The following is a 19,278-nucleotide window of genomic DNA, read 5'->3' as shown; positions in this document are numbered from 1 at the left end:
GGTGGGCAGCCTTACGGCATCTCCCTGCACGGGAGTGCCAAGGTCAGGTCTGACACAAATGTGCATGATCCTGCAGCCTCCGAATCTCACGTGTTCCTGACAAAGCATAGTTAATGGGATCATCTTGGGCTCTTTCAAAGATGCTGTGAGCACAGGGAGGGGGCAGGGAGGAAGGAAGCAGAAGGCCTGAGAATTTCCTTGGAAGGGCCTGTGGTGTTTAGTAGGTGGAGAAGAAAAAAAAAGATAGAAAAATGGAGGACGGGGGACTGGAGATATTTGGGTGTTCAGGACATAAAATAATGGCTGGGAAGGTGACCAAAAAAATAAATTAGAAAGAAAAATAAACCAATTTCCTACCTAATGATGTTGACTAAATCTTAGTAGTGGAATGATGGTGAAGAAGAAACAAAATCACAAAATCAAGACAGAAGAAGCAGGAAAAAAGGTGACTGTCTTTTTACTAGTCCCATATATACACACACACATATATATATGTATATGTATATACACAGGTATATTTATATACATTTTTATATAAATCTTTATTGAGATATCATTAAAACATTTTTTCTCCAGCTTTACTGAGATATAATTGATACATTAACATTGTGCAAGTTTAAGGTGTGCATGAAGGTGTTGATTTGATGCGTTTACGATTGCAAAATGATGACCACTGTGGCATTAGCTGACGTTGCCATGTGGACACGATTGTTTCTTTTTTGTGGTGTAGATAATATTACACTTCCATGTCTTCTAGTGACTTAATACATCCAGGTAGGCACCATCCTAATTAAGACAAGAAACATCATTATCCCCATTCAGTTTCACTGCCTCTCTTTCCGCTTCATTCCACCACATGGGCATTGGCATTTTGTGTCTTTTTTTTGGAGCATCATGGTTTTGAAGCATGTCCATGTTGTGTAGCTCTTGTATCTGTCGCTTGTTTGGGCATTGTTGCAAATCATGACAATATGTGACTTTGTGTCTAGCTTCTTTCATTAGGTTCTTTGTGGTGATGTGGAACGGAAGGGATTAGATGTGAAGCCTGAGGAAAGAATCTGAGATTCCTAAATGGGACAAAGGGAGTAGATGTTAGGATCTTGGCAGCAGCCAAAGTGGACTATTGTGTGGCCAACAGAATGGCCAGGGAGAGCCTTCAAATTGGGGCATATGCGGAGTTGGAAGGAAGGTATTGGATGTTCTGTGTAAACCAGGGAGGTAGGGTAGGTGCCGTTAGAGGATCCTGGAAGTGCCTCCATATTTCTCTGGGAAGAACTGGTCTTGAGGTCCACCCCAGCGAATTGCTCTGGTTCTTGTTTTTGCTGCATATGCCTGCACTGGGCTTTCTTGAGTTTTGCTCTGTGGTTCTTGAACCAGACCTAAGGAGAAAAGAGGAGCAATGGGTTGGTGAGTCCAAAGGAGATTCCACATGTTTTCATTTTACCCGATACAATGGACAGTGCTAGGTGAGAACAGCTAGCTGGACCAGTCTGCCACCCAGATCCAAGTACTGGAAACTCTCCCAACCTATGGGAAAGGAAGCAGAAATGAGAGGTGGTAGGGACAGAAAGTGAGGCGGGCGTCAAAACACCCAGGGCAGGAGAGACTGATGTCAGCACACTGAGGCCAAATCTGACCTGCAGCTGTTTTTTTGTATGATGCATAAAGTAAGAACAGGGTTGTTGGTGTGTGCATGTGTTTTAAGTTTTTATTATTTGTTTAAATAATCCCTACACCCTTCACGGGGCTTGAGCTCACCACCCTAGAACAGGAGTTGCACACTGTTCTGAGCCATCCAGGTGCCCCTAAGAACAGGTGTTACATCTTTTAACATTTTATGCGAATGCAGGCACATCCGTTCGTTTACATATTGCTGATGGCTGCTCTCACGCTATCCCTGCAGAGCTGAATAATTTGGGCAAACGTGACGTGGCCCACAAAGTCTAAACTCTTTGTTGCCCGGCCCTTTATGGAAGAAAATTTTTGCTGATCCTTGCTCTAGGGGTTGGGATGGAGGGATTCAGGGTAAGAGTCTGGGTCTGTAGAATTGGGAATTATCCTAGGGTCTCTGAATTTAGGATATTCCAGGGAGGTGGCGTGGCAACCTGCAGCACTGTTGGATGCATGTCCAGTTTCGAGGCCATCTCCTTTTGAAGGTTGGGAGGGGGGTACGGGTTCTGACTGAACAAGAATTCCAAGGCTTCCAGTTGGTCCTCAGTGAACATTGTTCGTTTCCTTTGTGAATGCTTCTGCTGTTTTCCTGGGAAGGGGAGAAAGGCACAGATGAGGGGTTAAGACAATTCTGTCCTCAAAAACCTGAACTCCCCTCCCTCTCCAGAGGCCAAGCCATATATCGATACATGGCGTGGATGACTCTGGTTACGTTTCCTGAGCTTCATTTTGTCATGGCTGCTCTTCCACATACTCGGCATAGGAAAAGGTTATATATTTGTTTATTTTTTTAAGTATCTGTAAAAAAAAATTTAATGTTTTTTATTTATTTTTGAGAGAGAGAGAGAGCACAAGCAGGGAGGGACAGAGAGGGAGACACAGAATCCAAAGCAGGCTCCAGGCTCTGAGCTGTCAGCACAGAGCCCAACACATGGCTTGAACTCATGAACTGTGAGATCATGACCTGTGCTGAGATCGGACACTCAACAGACTGAGCCACCGAGGCACCCCTTGAGGATTTTGTTTTTGAGTAGTCTACATAGAATGTAAAGCTTGAACTTAAAACCCTGAGATCAAGAGTCACACGCTGTACTGACTGAGCCAGCCAGGTGCCCCTGGAGAGGGTTATTTAAAATAAGGATATTAGGGCGCCTGGGTGGCTCAGTGGGTTAAGCATCCAACTTCAGCTCAGGTCTTGATCACACGGTTTGTGAGTTTGAGCCCTGCGTCGGGCTCTGTGCTGACAGCTCTGAGCCTGGAGCCTGCTTTGGATTGTGTCTCCCTCTCTCTCTCTCTGCCCCTCTCCTGCTCGCTCTCTGTCTCTGTCTCTCAAAAAGGAAATAAACATTTAAAATATAATAGCATAAAATAGTAATTTAAAAAAAAGGATTCCTTGTGTGTCAACTCCTAGATTTTGTGTGGGGGTGGGTGGGTGGGTGGGTATAAGAGGAAATCTCTGTACTTTCTGCTCAGTTTTGCTGTGAAACTAATACTGCTCCAAAAATAGTTGATTAATGATCAAACATTGTTGCTCTCATGGATTTCATTTAGTGAAGACACAGATATACACAAACTAAAAGACACACGTACTTTATGTAGTGTTAATAAGTACCCTCTCTGTAGAGGAGGAAAATTCAGAACAGGGAGGATAAGGAATTTGGGTGGGAGGTTTTAGTTTTAATGACCTATGAAGGAAGGTCTGTCTGGGTGAGGTGAGGGTGTGAGCCATGTGCTTATCTGCAGGAATAGAAATGCAGACAGAGGGAACAGATCCTTGAGGAATAATAAAGAGATGAGTATTCTTGCATAGAGAAGACAAGTGGACAGGTGTTGAGAAATTAGTCCATGTTGGAGGGGAGCAGGTCATGCAGGGTCCTGTCGGGGAGGTGGGCCGAGTGAGTGGGTCATCTGGCTCCTGTAGAATCTAGCGCTTCTGGGTTCCCTGAGCTCAAGACGTTATCAGGAGAACAGACAGTCTTAGGGGTCACTGGGTCTCCAGCACCTGGACTGATATTTCCGTAGGTTTGAGATGAGGGCATCCAGTGACCTTAACACACACATTTGCTTCTTCAGGGTTCAGAAGTTTCAAGTGTAGTTGGAGATGACTAAAGTTCCTCTCACAGGCTACTGAGGATTAAATTAGGTCATGTCTGTGAAATGCAGGACTTAACATATCATGAGGCTTCAAGGAACCTACTGAATCTCACACACAGTATATTGATGTCATTCTCCCATGCACACACGGCGCTTTCAACATGGTCCTGGTGTTACCGCCTTTGTCTACTTCCATCCAACATGGCACCCAACTTGGTCGGTGTGGCCAGGAGGGCACAGAAAATACTGTGGGATGTCACTTCTGAGCTTATGAAAGCCTCTGTGCCTTCTGTCTAGGACACTTTCTCTCTTTTGGATCACTTGTTCCAGGGGAAACCGTATTGAACATCCCGAAGGCAAGGCCCTCTTGACAAGGATCTGAGGTCTCCAGATGAAAGTCAGGGGCTGAGGCCTCCAGCCAACAATGTGAATGGGCCCTCTTGGAACTGGATTGATCCTCCAAGTTCAGTTACGCCTTAGATGACTGCATTCTTTGTTGACAGCTTGATTCCACTATGCATTTTTAACAGTGTTATTGAGATATAGTTGATGTATAATAAACTACATAATTAAAGTGTACAATCTCATAAATTTTGATATATGTATATTTACACGCTCATGAAATGCATAAATGGATTTATCCTCAGTTTCCTATGATCCCGTTCAAAGTCATCCACCTGATAATCTCAGGTCATTGTGGACTTGACTCCATACTAGTTAAGGACAATAAGAAAAGATAAATACATCAAGAGCTAGAAGGTTTTATGTCAAAGGAACTTATCAGACTGTATGTGTTAAATATGTGAAGTTTATTATATGTCAACTATATCTCATTAAAGCTGTTAAAAAAATTATTTTAGGAGCCAACTTGATTATTTATGTTTATAGGACTCTATACTCAACAATAGCAGAAATTAAGTATTCTTTCCAGTGCATATGGAACATTCATCCGGTAGAGTATATTCTGGGCCCAAAACCAAGTCTGAAAAAATTTTAAATGATTTAAATCCTACAAAATATGTTCTCTGAACATAGGAGTTAAGATAGAAATATGTAAAAATAACTGTAACATCTCTCTCCCAGTGTCTGGAGATTAAACACATTTCTGAATCAAACAGGGGACAAAGAAGAAATCAAATGGTATTGGGTCAACTGGGTATCTGTATAGGGAAAAAACGAACTTCAACCTTTGTCTTGAACCATATGCAAAGAATGAACTACGGGTAGATTTCAGACATAAACATAAAGCCTAACTCTAAAACTTCTGCAAGAAAACAGAATCTTTTGAGTCCTTGGGTCAGATAAAGGTGTCAAGAGCACAGAGTATAAAAGTAAAAAAATCAGTGAACTGGGGTTCATGAAAAGTAAAAAGTTTTCTCTTCAAAAGACTGCATTAAGAAGATGAAGAGGCAGTGGGGGCCCCTGGGTGGCTGTCAGTGAAGTGTCCAACTTTAGCTCAGGTCATGATCTCATGGTTCATGGGTTCGAGCCCCATGTCTGGCTCTGTGCTGACAGCTCAGAGCCTGGAGCCTGCTTCAGATTCTGTGTCTCCCTTTCTCTCTACCCCTCCCCTGTTCGTGCTCTGTCTCAACCATAAATAAATGTTAAAAAAAAAAGAAGAAGAAGAAGAAGAAGAAGAAGAAGAAAGAGGGGAGCACATAATGGAAGAAAATATTCTTAAAACATGTGTCAGACAAATTCATATCCAGAATATACAAAGAATTCAATGACTTGACAATTCTGTTCCTAGGTACATTCCTAGGTATGTTAGAGAAGTAAAAATATCCATGTGAAGGGGCACCTGAGTGGCTTAGTGGGTTAAATGTCTGCTTCGACTCAGGTCATTATCTCGCGGTTCATGAGTTCAAGCCCCATATCGGGCTCTGTGCTGACAGCTCAGAGCCTGGAGCCTGCTTCAGATTCTGTGTCTCCTTCTTCCTCTGCCCCTCCCCCACTCATGCGCTTGCTCGCGCGCTCTCTCTCTCTCTCTCCCCCTCCCTCCCTCCCTCTCTCTTTCAAAAATAAACATTAAGGGGCGCCTGGGTGGCTTAGTCGGTTAAGCGTCCGACTTTCGCTTAGGTCATAAACTCGCGGTTCGTGGGTTCAAGCCCCGCATCGGGCTCTGTGCTGACTGCCAGCTCAGAGCCTGGAGCCTGTTTCAGAGTCTGTGTCTCCTTCTCTCTCTGACCCTCCCCTGCTCACGCTGTCTCTCTCTCTCTCCTAGAAATAAATAAAAATTAAAAAAATTAAAAAAAAACAAAAACAAAAACAAAAATAAACATTAAAAATCTAAAAAAAATTATCCAGGTGAAGGCTAGTATGTGAATGTTCCTGCCAGTTTTATTCATAATAGCCAAAATTTTGAGATTAAAAAAAAAAAAATCTTACTCATTGTCAAGTAACAGATAGCCAAATTATGTTGTATCCATACAGTGGAATAGCGCTTCTCTGTGAAAAAAGAATGAGCCACTGATACAACACAAATGTACTCCAGCAACATGCTGAGCAAAGACAGATACACACAAAAGAGCACATACTCTGCATCTTGATTTATGTGCAGTCCTAGGCAGGAAAGCAGATCACGTGGTGCCTGGGGCTGGTGGTCCAGGTGTGGTGTTGTGTGTTGGGATGAGGTTGGGAGATGATGCCCACAATAGGATGTGAACTTTTTTAGAGTGATGGGGGTGTTCTGTGTTTCCATCGGGGTGGTGGTTCATAGGCATATACACTTGATGTGCAAACTTACTTTAAGTGTACACTTGAAAATGGGTAGACTTTATTATAAATTGCACATCAACAAAGTTGATTTTTAACCCAAAAAAGAAAATTGTAACAATTCAGGGAGTAAAGCCATCTTGCCACACTTTGTGAAAGTTATATATTAAATCCCTCTAGTGAACATTGTACTTAATGGAAAAATGCGTGCATTTCTTGGAGTCAGGAACACAACAGGGGTATTTGTAAGCACCATGACAGTGTAATCTAGTTCCATTATAAGGAAAGACAAAAATGTGTAAGATCAGAAGAGAAGAGATAAAACAGATTCTTTGTAGGTAGTTTTTACTAGAAAAGCCAGCAGAATCTGACAGGTAAGGCTTTTAGAGCTATTGAGAGTTAAGCAGCCTTTCTAGGTAGATGACCTGTAACATTTCTCTCTACCAGCCACGTTCAACTGGAAACAAAACTGGGAAAGAAAAAGTCGACATTCACAAAAGCAACCCAAAACTCCAAGATACCTACAAATTAACAGAGGACAAAAGATCTCAAAGGACTTCAGTGGGAAAGTCACAGCTTCAAACCATTTGAGGACACCTTCTGATCTTTATGATCTCTCAGTAGGGAAGGATTTTGAGATAACATCAGCAAACCATGAAAGAACAAAAGATACGTTTGACTACCTTATAATCAAGAAATGGTATTCAAAGTTTCCTTAACAGAGTGAAACAAAGTGGAAGAAGATAAATAGATAAAGATCAGGTGTGGGGGGAGTCAGAAACATGAAAGGGATATAACAGAATGGAAATATTACTCATCCAGAAGACGTTGAAATCCTGCCATTTGCAACAACATGTATGGAACTTGAGGGCATTATGCTAAGTGAAATACATCAGAGAAAAGACAAATACTGTATGGAACCACTTATATGTGGAATCCATAAAAGCAGAACTTGTAGAAGCAGCCTAGAATGGTGGTCACCAGTTATGGGAGTGGGTGGTGGAGATGGTGGGTGGTGGATGGATTGGGGAGATGTTATAGGTTTCAGACTTGAGACTTTAGTAGTTGAGTAAGTCCTGTAGATTGAATACCCAGCACAGTGATTAGAGGCAACAATACTATATTATACAGTTAAAATAGCTAAGTGACTAGATCTTTTTTGTTTTCAGAGAGAGAGCGAGAGTGTGAATGGTAGAGGGACAGAGAGAATCTTAAGGCTGCAGGCCCAGTGCAGAGCCCAACATAGGGCTCAATCTTATGACCCTGAGATGATGACTTGAGCCAAAACCAAGAGTGGACACTTAGTAGGCTGCCTGCCTGACTCAGTCCAGTAAGTGACTAGATCCATAAATGTTCTCATCACAAAAAAGAAAATGGTACTTATGGATTGTGATAGAGGAGTCAGCTAACACTGTGATGCTAATCATATTGAAATACATAAATGTATCAAAACGCATTGCTCACTTTAAGCTCACACATTATAGATGTCCATTATTCCACAAAAACAGACAGATCCAGGCCCTTGCAGTCTGCCAGACACTTTCCTAGGTGCTTTGTGAATATCAGCTGACTCAATTCTGATTATTCCCCACGTGGTTGGTACAGATGGGGAAACTGAGGCACAGGAGACTACGTGATGGGTTTGAGGCTGTGCTATGCTCTCTCTGGAGAAACACATGTAGTTTATTGAACTGGGCTCCAGTGTTCATGACAGGTTTCTAGGGCTCCTGATTTTGTGCTCTATGACTTTAGAGGAAGCATATCATCTCCCTCAACAATGTTATCTTTTTATTTTATTTTAATTTTATTTTTAAATGTTTATTTTTGAGAGAGACACACACACAGAATCCAAAGCAGTCTCCAGGCTCTGAGCTGACAGCACAGAGCCTGATGCGGGGCTTGAACTCAAACCGTGAGAGCATGACCCAGGTGCCCCATCTACATTATCTTTAAAACGAAAACTTCTAACTGTTACGACTTTTATTATTATTATTATTATTATTATTAATTATTTCTGAGACAGAGACAGCATGAACAGGGGAGGGTCAGACACAAAGGGAGATACAGAATCTTAAACAGGCTCTGAGCTAGCTGTCAGTGCAGAGCCGGATACGGGGCTCAAACCCACAAACCGTGAGATCATGACCTGAACCGAAGTCAGCCGCCCAACTGACTGGGCCACCCAGGTACCCCTATTATTGTTTTTTTAAGAAGCCATCTCTACACGCAACGTGGGGCTACTTTCACAGCCCTGAGTCGCATGCTCTCTCTTCCAACTGAGCCAGCCTGGTGCCCCAGGTTGTAACCACCTGAAAAGATTTTAATGGTTGGAGCACCTGGGTGGCTCAGTTGGTTAAGCGTCCGACTTTGTTGAGTTCGAGCCCTGTTTCAGGCTCTTTGCTGTCAGCACAGAGCCCGCTTAGGATCCTCTGTCCCCCGTCCTCTCTGTCCAACCCCCCAAAAATAAATAAACATTAAAAAACAACAACAAAGAACTGGGATTCCCTCTGATTGGGTTTGCCCTCTGATACCCTTGCCTCCACCATAGTCAGCTGCTCTCAGCTGACTCCTTCACACATTATCTCTCAGTTCACATCCCTCCGACTTACCTTTAGGAAGAACCTCTGGGTCTGACATCCTGAGATCTAGATGCGTTCCCATGCTCTGCTCCTGTGACAAGAGCTGGCTAATGTGGCATCTTGACTTAAATACCTCCCTCCCTCGACAGTCACTCCCTGGCCCCACCCCTTCACCTTTTCATTTCTTTCCCCCTCCGCCCATTAATCTGATCCATTCATCTGATCCTCGGGTCCTAGAGCCCCTGGTCCTCTGCCATCTCTTAAATGTGGAGTTCACACCAGCAGCAGCATCACCCGAGAGCTTAGTAAGAGCAGAATCAATACATAGTCCAAGGGTATGAACTTGTAGTTATTAGCGTGACAGGTTCTGGTAACGTACTGCATGGTGATGAGAGCTAATACTGTATCATAGACTTGATAGTTGCTGAGCAGGTAGATCTTAAGATCAGTTCGCACCAGAAAAAAAAATTTAGGTAATGTGATGGGACGGAGGTCTTCACTACCACTCTGGCCGCAGTCGCGTTGAAACTAGTTGTACGCTTGAAATGTCCACATGATACGTGTCCATCACATCTCCGGGAAACCGGAAGAAAATGCTGATTCTGCTGAGTGTGTCTGTATTTCGCAGGAGCCTCAGGTGATGGCGAGGTCACAGTAGAGATGGAGGAACACGGCCGTTCCTCCGAGGATTGCCTGGAGCACTTGCTGAAACAGGTTGCTGGGGCTTGAGGATTATCATCCCTAACAGTTCCCAGTGGTGGTGCCCCGGTGATGGGGTCTGGGGGGGGGGTGCCTGTCCATCACAATGTCCCTCTGGTTGCTTGGGGAGCACTTCCGTGATCTTTAGTGGTTGCTCTGTGCCTGACATCATTCTAAGCACCTGCATATCCTAATTTGTTTAATCCACTTTATCTCATTTTACAGATGGGGAAACGGATAAAAAGGCAAGTTTATCTGACTTGGCCAGTGTCCCATAACCAGTAAGCGTCAGAGGCAATATTTACCTCATATTTTTACCTCGCTTTGACCAGCAAGGTGCTATTGCCCCTAAAACCCACGGGGGGAGCCAGAGGGCCCACAAGTGAGCCAAGAAAACCTTGACTTAATGGGATCATTGCATAGAAACAAACATACAGAGGCTAAGCAAAGATACTTGAGAAATAGTACTAATAAGCCTACTTCTTGTAACTGGATTTCTGCCTGCCTTTTGTTTTGGGTTTTGTATTCTGGACCAGAAAACATTCAGCCAACTTTCCTATCATTTCAGCAGTTAAAAAAAAAAAAAATCCTCATAATCAGACATGATGATTGGATAATGAGAAATAATCACATCATCATCATCCGATAATCAGCATCATCTCTGGTGAACTGGAGTAACAAATAATGATTCCGAGAGGCGATGAATCATCTTGAATGGTGAATCAGACACCAACAACTTGTAAACCATAATTTCATCTTCCGGTAGTATCCAAAACCGCTTTCAAAAGAGCCACCATTCTGCTTCGTGTTTATGGATTTACCTATTAGGGATATTTCACATAAATGGGATCATACACTATGTGACCTCTTGCATCTTAGTTTTCACTGAGCATGCTGTTTTCAAAACCCTTGTATCTGTGGCTGACTTGGACTCCATCCAGTGCATGGATATACCATACTTGGCTTATTCATCTGTTGATGGATGGGTTAGGGGTAATAGAATGGAGAGTAACTGCTTAATGAGCACAGGGATTATTTGGGGGGTAATGAAAGCGTTTTGATTCCAGATACAGGTGGTGATTGTACAACATCGTGGGTGTACTAAAGCCACTGAATTGTTGCCTTTAAAATGGTTAATTAGGGGGCCGCCTGGGCGGTCCGACTTTGGGTTTTTTTTTTTTTAATTTTTTTTAATGTTTTATTTATCTCTAGGAGAGAGAGAGAGACAGCATGAGCAGGGGAGGGTCAGAGAGAGAGGGAGTCACAGATTGAAACAGGCTCCAGGCTCTGAGCCGGCAGTCAGCACAGAGCCCGACGCGGGGCTCGAACCCACGAACCGCGAGACCATGACCTAAGCAAAAGTCGGACACTTAACCGACTAAGCCACCCAGGCACCCCTGGGCGGTCCGACTTTGGCTCAGGGCGTGATCTCATGGTTCGTGGGTTTGAGCCCTGTGTCGTGCTCCATGCTGACAGCTCGGAGCCTGGAGCCTGCTTGGGATTCTCTGTGTCCCTCTCTGTCTGCTCCTCACCCGCTCATGCTCTCTCTTACTCTGAAAAATAAACATTAAGAAAAAAGTACTTTAAAAATAAAATGGTTAATTAGGGGGTGCCTGGCTGGTCCAGTCGGTGGAGCATCTCTTGACTTTGGGATCATGAGTTTGAGCCCCAATTTGGGGGTAGAGATTACTTTTTAAAAATCTTAAAAATAAAACAGTTGGGGCACCTCCTGGGTGGCTCAGCCGGTTAAGTGTCTGACTCTTGATTTTGGCTCAGGTCATGATCTCACCATTGTGGGACTGAGAATGTGTCTGGCTCAGTGTGAAACAGTCTGTTTGGGATTCTCTTTCCCTCTCTCTCCCCCCCCCCCCCGGCTTGTTCTCTACCCCACCAAAATAAATAAAATAAAATGGTTAATTTTGTGTTAAGTGCATTTCACCTACATTTTTTTTAAAAAGCCACTGAGAAAGTCACATAAAGTCCACTTATCAGAGGTGCAAAGTCACATGTTCCCTCAAGTTGTTACCATCAGTCTAGTCAAAGGGGCTAAACCCTTAGCTTGCTTGTTTCTGACTTTGGGTACAGTTTTTCCCCTTTCTTGGGAAAGGACCAGCTGCTACAGGTTGGCCTCAGGAGGACTTAAATTCTATAGGAAACATTTTTTTTTAAACATTTGAATTTATTTTTGAGAGAGAAACAGAGTATGAACAGGGGAGGGGCAGAGATAGGAGACACAAAATCTGAAGCAGGCTCCCGGCCCTGAGCTGTCAGCACAGAGCCTGACGTGGGGCTCAAATTCACAAACCATGAGATCATGACCTGAGCTGAAGTCAGACACTGTTTTGTTTTTGTTTTTTGTTTTTTAAAAAATATTATTTTTTTAACGTTTTATTTATTTTTGAGACAGAGAGAGACAGAGCATGAGCGGGGGAGGGGCAGAGAGAGAGGGAGACACAGAATCTAAAGCAGGCTCCAGGCTCTGAGCTGTCAGCACAGAGCCCGAAGTGGGGCTTGAACCCACGAACTGCGAGATCATGACCTGAACTGAAGTCAGATGCTTAACCAACTGAGCTCCCCAGGTGCCCTAGGTTTTTTTTATTTATTTTTTTTAAAGGAAAGGGTTACCTACCTGGCTCAGTTGGAAGAGCATGCAGCTCTTGATCTCATGGTCATCAGTTTGAGCCCCAAGTTGGGTATAGAAATTTAAAAAAAAAATGTTAAAAAAAAAAAGGAAAGATAATCTTTATATTTCAAATATTTTTGAGGTAGCTCATTCCTCTTTTTCTAGGTTTCACTATACTTTGTTTTCTTTATTTTACTTCACATTTTATATTAGTTATTGTATTTTATACTTTGTTTTTACTTTATTTTTAATTTTACTTTATATAGTCATATATATATATATATTTGAGTTTATTTTTTTAGTTTGAGAGACACGGAGGGAATAAGGGAGGGGCGGAGAGAGAGGGAGAAAGATAGAATCCCAAACAGGCTCTGCACTGTCAGTGTGGATCCTGATGTGGGGCTCGAACTCACAAACCATGAGATCATGACCTGAGCTGAAATCAAGAGTCGGACACTTAACCAACTGAGCCACCCAGGCGACCCTTGTCTTTTATATGTTTTATTTATTTTTTGAGAGAGAGAGAAAGCACAAGCAAGGGAGGAGAAAAGAGAGAGGGAGACATCAGAGGCAGGCTCCAGGCTCTGAGCTGTCAGTACAGAGCCCGATGTGGGGCCTAAACCAATGAATCATGAGATCATGATCTGAGCCAAAGTCAGGTGCTTAACCAACTGAGCCACCCAGGCGACCCTTGTCTTTTATATGTTTTATTTATTTTTTGAGAGAGAGAGAAAGCACAAGCAAGGGAGGAGAAAAGAGAGAGGGAGACATCAGAGGCAGGCTCCAGGCTCTGAGCTGTCAGTACAGAGCCCGATGTGGGGCCTAAACCAATGAATCATGAGATCATGATCTGAGCCAAAGTCAGGTGCTTAACCAACTGAGCCACCCAGATGCCCCTAAAATTTTGCTTTATTTTAATTGTACACTTTATTCATTTAATTTTATATTTAATTTAATTTTACATCTTATTTTTAAAAAAATTTTAATGTTTTTTATTTATTTCTGAGAGAGACAGAGAGAGAGAGACAGAGTGAGCAGGAGAGAGTCAGAGAGAGAGGGAGACAGAGAATCTGAAACAGGCTCCAGGCTCTGTGCTGACAGCCTGTCTGGGCTGAAACCCACCGTGAGATCATGACCTGAGCCAAAGTCAGACACTTAACCGACTGAGTCACCCAGGCGCCCCTAATTTTACATCTTATTGTATATTTTATATTTTATTTACTTACATTGTCTGGGTACAGTGTACTGTATTAATTGCACAGGACAAGGTAGCGCTCCCTAAGCCCTCTCCCCTGCCCCAAGGGGGCCTGGGAGGGACATTGTCAAGGACGGGAAATACTGTATTGGGTGACTGAATTGGGGCCGGGACTTCCCAGCAGCTGAGGTCCTCTCTCTTCCTTTTGAGCCCTTGCTGGTGCCAGAAGTCCAGGGCTTTTATGCCTTAGAGGCCACACTGCAGTCAAATTCACTGTCATACCAGGAAATGAGCTTAATGTGGTGCCAGAACCAGCAACAGAGATCGAAGACTAGGTGTCCCTATTACAGATGCAGAAAAATCCGTGTTGCCCAGGATGCCCTGTAGGGGCCCTCTGATGCTGACTTCACCACCTTCTTGATGCCACCATATTGAACAGCTTCAGAAGGACCCACGTTGGCTGTAGGGACACAGAAGGTCATGAGCTGAAGCTTAGGGATGACCTTGCCAACAGCCTTGACTGTGCCAGTAGAAGCCGGGCTCATTAGGCCCCAGCTCCCCAGAGGGGCTGTCCATGGTCTTCTGACTGTAAGTCCTTCCACGATGACAGAATTGTCATGGGTGACCTTGGCCTGCAGGGGCCAAGGAGTTGGTGGTAAGGGAGACATTGCCGACAACCTTCAGGGAGCTGTCCTCATTCTCATGGCTCACGCCCATCGCAAAACACGAGGCGTGTCAGCAGATAGGACAGAGATAATGACCCTCTCAGCTCCACTCTTTAAGTGAGCGCCAGCCTTCTCCAGAGCAGTGAGGACACTGGCAGACCCCACAGTTTATTCAGCACAGGGTTCACCCCATATGATGCTCTTGATCCTGGAAGATGGACATGAGCTTCTGGCTGATGACAAGCCTTGACTGTGCCATTGAGCATGCCATGAGTGGAATCCTATTGCAACACCACGTAGTTGAGGTAATTGAAGGGGTCATCGGTGGTGACAATATCCATCTTACCAGAGTTAAAAGCAGATCTGGTGATCAGTGCCCAAGTACAGTTAAATCCATTTACTCTGACCTTCACCATGGTGTGAAAGTCATACATCTCATAGATGCCACTGGCACCACCCAAGAAGATTTGGCCGCCTGTCACCTGGGAGGAGCAGAGGATCTAAACTTTTTAAAATTAAATGGTTTCAGAAATTGCACCTGAGTCTGAAAAAGCATACCTCAAGGATAAGCCTAAAGCTTCAGGGAGAGACTGGAAGACGTTAATGAATCTGAGTTAGTAGTGTTTTTCAACCATGGCTCTATCTTGTCATCCCAGGCTGAAGTTTTTAAAAATGCCCAGGGCTCCACCCCAGGGTCCGGTCAATTAACTCAAATCTCTGCAGGCGGGGCCTAAGCATAAAGATTTGCATGCAATCCTCAGATGGTTCTGACACATAGGCAGGGTTGGAAGTTGTTAGCTCAGTCACCATCTTTAGAAGGATGGGAGTTGATGTCACCAGGAATTCACCTTGGAGCCTCACCCGCTAGCCAACACTCATTGCCTACCTAGAGGACCAGTCCCAGGAAAGGATGCTGACCAGTACTCCCCCAAATAACTGGGATTAATTTTTTTTTTAAATATTTTTTTATTTCTAGGAAAGAGAGAGAGACAGCGTGAGCAGGGGAGGGTCAGAGAGAGAGGGAGACACAGACTCTGAAACAGGCTCCAGGCTCTGAACTGGCAGTCAGCACAGAGCCCGACGCGGGGCTCGAACCCACGAACTGCGAGATCATGACCTAAGCAAAAGTCGGACGCTTAACCGACTAAGCCACCCAGGCGCCCCAGGATTAATTTTTTTTTAAATATTTTTTTATTTCTAGGAAAGAGAGAGGGAGACAGCATGAGCAGGGGAGGGTCAGAGAGAGAGGGAGATACAGAGTCTGAAATAGGCTCCAGGTTCTGAACTGGCAGTCAGCACAGAGCCTGATGTGGGGCTCGAACCCACGAACTGCGAGATCATGATCTAAGCGAAAGTCGGACGCTTAACCAACTAAGCCACCCAGGTGCCCCACTGGGATTAATTTCTTATCAGTGTCTGGGTCAGTCTCTCTAATCTTATTATAGCTCTCAAATCGTTTATACTCTGAGGCAATCTCCTGTTCACCTTCACCTGTAAACCACTTCCCCAAGCCTGCTGGAATCAACGGAATGACATCAACTATACCACTGGTGTTTTCAACTATCTCCTCTGACTAATCTTTCACACTTTTGCTCTGAAATTACTGAAGGCTTGGTTTTCCCTCCAAAGTGAGTAGACAGTATTTATCCATCGCCATTCACATCCCACCGAAGGCTGCAATAAGTTTTACTGCTCTTTGGGACTGAAATCTGACTACCGTTCATCCTACATCTTCAAACAGCCAGTGAATTTGAAAGATGTGCTATTAGACTGCACTGTCTGGTGCCTTAGCCCAGTAGGGGCTCTTGACTGGGGTAAATTTTACCCTTCAGCAGACCTTTGTCAGTATCTGGAGACATTTTTGGTTGTGACAACCAGGGAGAGGAAGATTCTACTGCCATCTGGTGGGTTGGAGGCTAAACATCCCACACTGCACAGTACAGCCCCCACAGCAAAGAATCCTCAGGCCCAAAGGTCAGTAATAACAAGCAGAGAAACTCTGTCTTAGACAGTATCAACTGCTGCACCTCCTTAGTGAGGCTCTTGACCCCCATCTTGATGACCTTTTTATAGACTGAACACTGTAATGGTCTTCCACCAGTCACGTGGCTTCTCTCACTTCTTACAAATCTCTGCTAAGATATCACCGCCTTGAAATAAAAATACACACAACACCCTCTCCATCCCCAAACCAAAAGAAGTAAGTGCTGTCCTAAGCATCCTGTCTTAAGAAGCATCCATCAGTCTTCATCCATTTATACTGCCTCGTTTTTCTGTAGCATATTTATTGCTTCTTGATATTAAATTTTTATTTTTTTTAATGTTTATCTGTTTTTGAGTGGAAGAGACAAAGTGGGAGCGGGGAAGGGGCAGAGAGAGGAGGAGACACAGAATCTGAAGCAGGCTCCAGGCTCTGAGCTGTCAGCACAGAGCCCGATGCAGGGCTTGAACTCACAGACCATGAGATCACGACCTCAGCCGAGGTCAATGCTTAACCAACTGAGCCACCCAGGCTCCCCTTTACATTAAATTTTATATCTCTTTATCACATGGCCATTTACTGGAATGTAGGTAGTATCTTTGAAATTGGTCTTTTTTGTTCCCCACTGAAGCCACCCATTTATTCAACAAATATTAACTGGCTGACTCTACCGGTCACTGTTGTAGACACCAGAGATAGAGAACACACAGACAAACCCACATGAGTTTATAGTTTAAGGAGATCGCATCATATTTGAAGGGGGAATGCAGCTAAAGTACTGGAATGTTCTAAGCTAATTCAAGTTGTCAGTTAACTCATCCGTGAGCTTTTCAGTAACAGATTCAGCTCCTTAGGTCAAGTATCTGGAGGACTCATTGTCCTTATGGAGGCTTTTCTTTTCTTTTTTTTTCCCCCCTGGCAGGGCACTCTACTTATAAGTTAATAAACCTGCAGAAATTTGGAGCATTTAAGTGGCTCAGTTGGTTAAGCATCTGACTCTTGATCTCAGCTCAGGTCTTGATCTCAGGGCCTTGAGTTCTAAGGCCTACGTTGGGCTCCATAGGAGCCTACTAAAAACAAACATACAGAAATTCATATTTTTAACGTTTATTTTCTTTTTGAGAGAGAGAGACAGCGCGACCAGGGGAGGGTCAGAGAGAGAGGAAGACACAGAATCTGAAGCAGGCTCCAGGCTCTGAGCTAGCTGTCAGCACAGAACCTCGTGTGGGGCTCAAACTTAACGAACTGTGGGATAATGATCTGAGCCGAAGTTAAGAGTTGGATGTTGGAAATTGAGTTGCTCAACCAGCTGAGCCACCCAGGTGCCCCAACAGAAGGATAGCTCCTGATACATATGCTAGGTTCTAAACTTCCCCAAATAATTGGTACCCAAAAGAGCACTTAGGATGGCTCCATTAGAAAAGTCTTGCCCAACTCATTTCTAGGGTGAGGTAAAGTCAGCTGGTTTTGGGTGTACTCAGAGCAAGACTAGGTCCGGCAATCTGTCCCGGATGGTGGCACAAGGCTCTTGCTGCTCCTGTCCCAGCAGGTCCAGCCACGTGGAGTGGTATCTGTGGTAGTGAGGACACTCCAGGGAGTGTTTGACACACATCGGTTACGGAATGTTCACAGAAGGATTCTAGGGTTCCGAAGCAAGGCTGTCCCTTCCGTTGCAGAACTCCTCACTCCTGGCATGAATCGCGGCTGAATCCTAGTCAATCCTGAACGCCTCTGAGCGTGGGACATCAAGGCTCCACATAGCCGGAAATGCCCATCATGATCTGGGTGCAGTTAGACCCTCTGAGTATCGGGTCCCGAATTGGATGGGTGTGGCAGCCGTTACTTGTACTGTGGAAGAGGCTCGTTGAGGAATTGAGCTGAGAAGGTCCAAAATTTTGGCACAGGTAAGTTACACGTGAAGAATTGGCATCAGGTCCCGGTATTTCAAACCCAGTTACATTGTTGCTTCTTCTTGACCTCACACTATGGTCTCATGGGGTTTCCCTCTGAGCAGCTGAGCGAGGAGGAAACTCCAACCTGACTCAAGGTGGGCCATGTGCCCCTAAAGATGCCCACTGACACCTCTCTGCCTTTCTCGAGGTGGCCCTGCAGTCATGGCGATAGGGAATTATCCCAGCGGCCAGAGCTATGAGCGGTACCCATGGCCTCCCACTTTGAATGGACAGAGCCGTGGCCTGAAACCAGGTTAAATATGCACTTGTAGGAAGTGGAATGTGGCCCAGCCTATTGGTCAGGGAAGGAAAGAAGGTTGGAAGACGGACATCTAAGTGGTCTGTGGACATGGTAGGTCAACGACCTGTGAAGAGGCACACAACACGTGTAGAACGTTGCGTCTCGTGTTAATGACCTCCAGGGAGCGTTTGCCAGAGAGAAGTCCCTCAACACCCAGGTGGAGAGGATGCTGTATGTAGTGGATATGCTATAGTAATGAGCGCTGGTGATGGGAACCTCCTCAGACTGGGGGGGTTCATTTTGTGCTGAAATGGGTCTTCAGCATGTGTATGACTACGCAAACCCCTGTTCACATCATATATTGCATTGTACAGAAGGAGCTGCCACAGCGCGATGACACAGTGGCCTGGAAACAGCTCAGCTCAGGTTGTCAGCTCAGGGACAACAGCCTGTGGGAGTGGGGTGTTGTCCTGAAACATGTAATATGTGCGTTCAACTAACAACAGTCAGTATAAGGTGCTGTGTCCCTGATAGAGTGCACAAGTCTAGCCCTCGGGGTGAAAAGAGAGTTGGTTTTTATCCCTCCCATTTCTAGGGACTCACTTGAAGGATTTGTGCTTCCTGTTCCCCCCCAAACTTAGGACCTATTCGATGAGGTGTCTTCATTTTCACAAGGGTGACACTTCCATCAGGAACCAGGAGGAGTTCCTGGGTGGTTACGGTGGCCTTTCCGTGCTGATGAACCAATGGGCAGAGAAATGAGTTGGTTCACGGGCGTGGATACCGCACCGTGATGACTACCGGGGGCTGGGGGCACTGCCACGTAATGAGGTGGGGAACGCATGTGTCTGGGACCCAGAGGA

The 19,278-nt window shown here is 44.7% G+C and overlaps 2 protein-coding genes across 3 annotated transcripts in view; one reads left to right on the top strand and one right to left on the bottom strand.

Annotated features, from left to right (window-relative positions):
• The window catches only part of LOC120239653 (cationic amino acid transporter 3-like), a 40,414-nt gene that overhangs the window by 8,955 nt on the left and 12,181 nt on the right, over positions 1-19,278 (top strand). The window contains exon 1 of one of the 2 annotated variants that reach the window (XM_039244061.1): positions 17,939-18,126. The exons of the other annotated variant lie outside the window; for it this stretch is intronic. The gene's annotated coding sequence lies outside the window, so the exon portion shown is untranslated. Of the gene's footprint in view, positions 1-17,938; positions 18,127-19,278 lie in introns of those variants that run through there. 2 annotated transcript variants of the gene reach the window in all.
• DPRX (divergent-paired related homeobox) lies at positions 1,068-2,225 on the bottom strand. Its single transcript, XM_039244063.1, has 2 exons — positions 2,106-2,225; positions 1,068-1,379 (listed from the first exon to the last, which is right to left on the bottom strand). Exons 1-2 carry the CDS (start codon positions 2,223-2,225, stop codon positions 1,068-1,070), a joined length of 432 nt encoding a protein of 143 aa, XP_039099994.1.

The sequence above is a fragment of the Hyaena hyaena genome, unplaced genomic scaffold (assembly GCF_003009895.1).
Source record: "Hyaena hyaena isolate Hyena2069 unplaced genomic scaffold, ASM300989v1 scaffold_235, whole genome shotgun sequence".
Classification (NCBI taxonomy): Eukaryota; Metazoa; Chordata; class Mammalia; order Carnivora; family Hyaenidae; genus Hyaena; species Hyaena hyaena.
The sequence above is the reverse complement of the archived record's forward strand: the minus strand, read 5'-3'. Positions and strand labels throughout refer to the sequence as shown.

Coding starts and splice junctions, on each gene's coding strand:
- DPRX (XM_039244063.1), bottom strand. CDS start 2,225: ATGTTCACTGAGGACCAACTGGAAGCCTTGGAATTCTTGTTCAGTCAG. Junction 1,380..2,105: donor TGCATCCAACAGTGCTGCAG/GTTGCCACGCCA, acceptor TTTTCTCCTTAG/GTCTGGTTCAAGAACCACAG.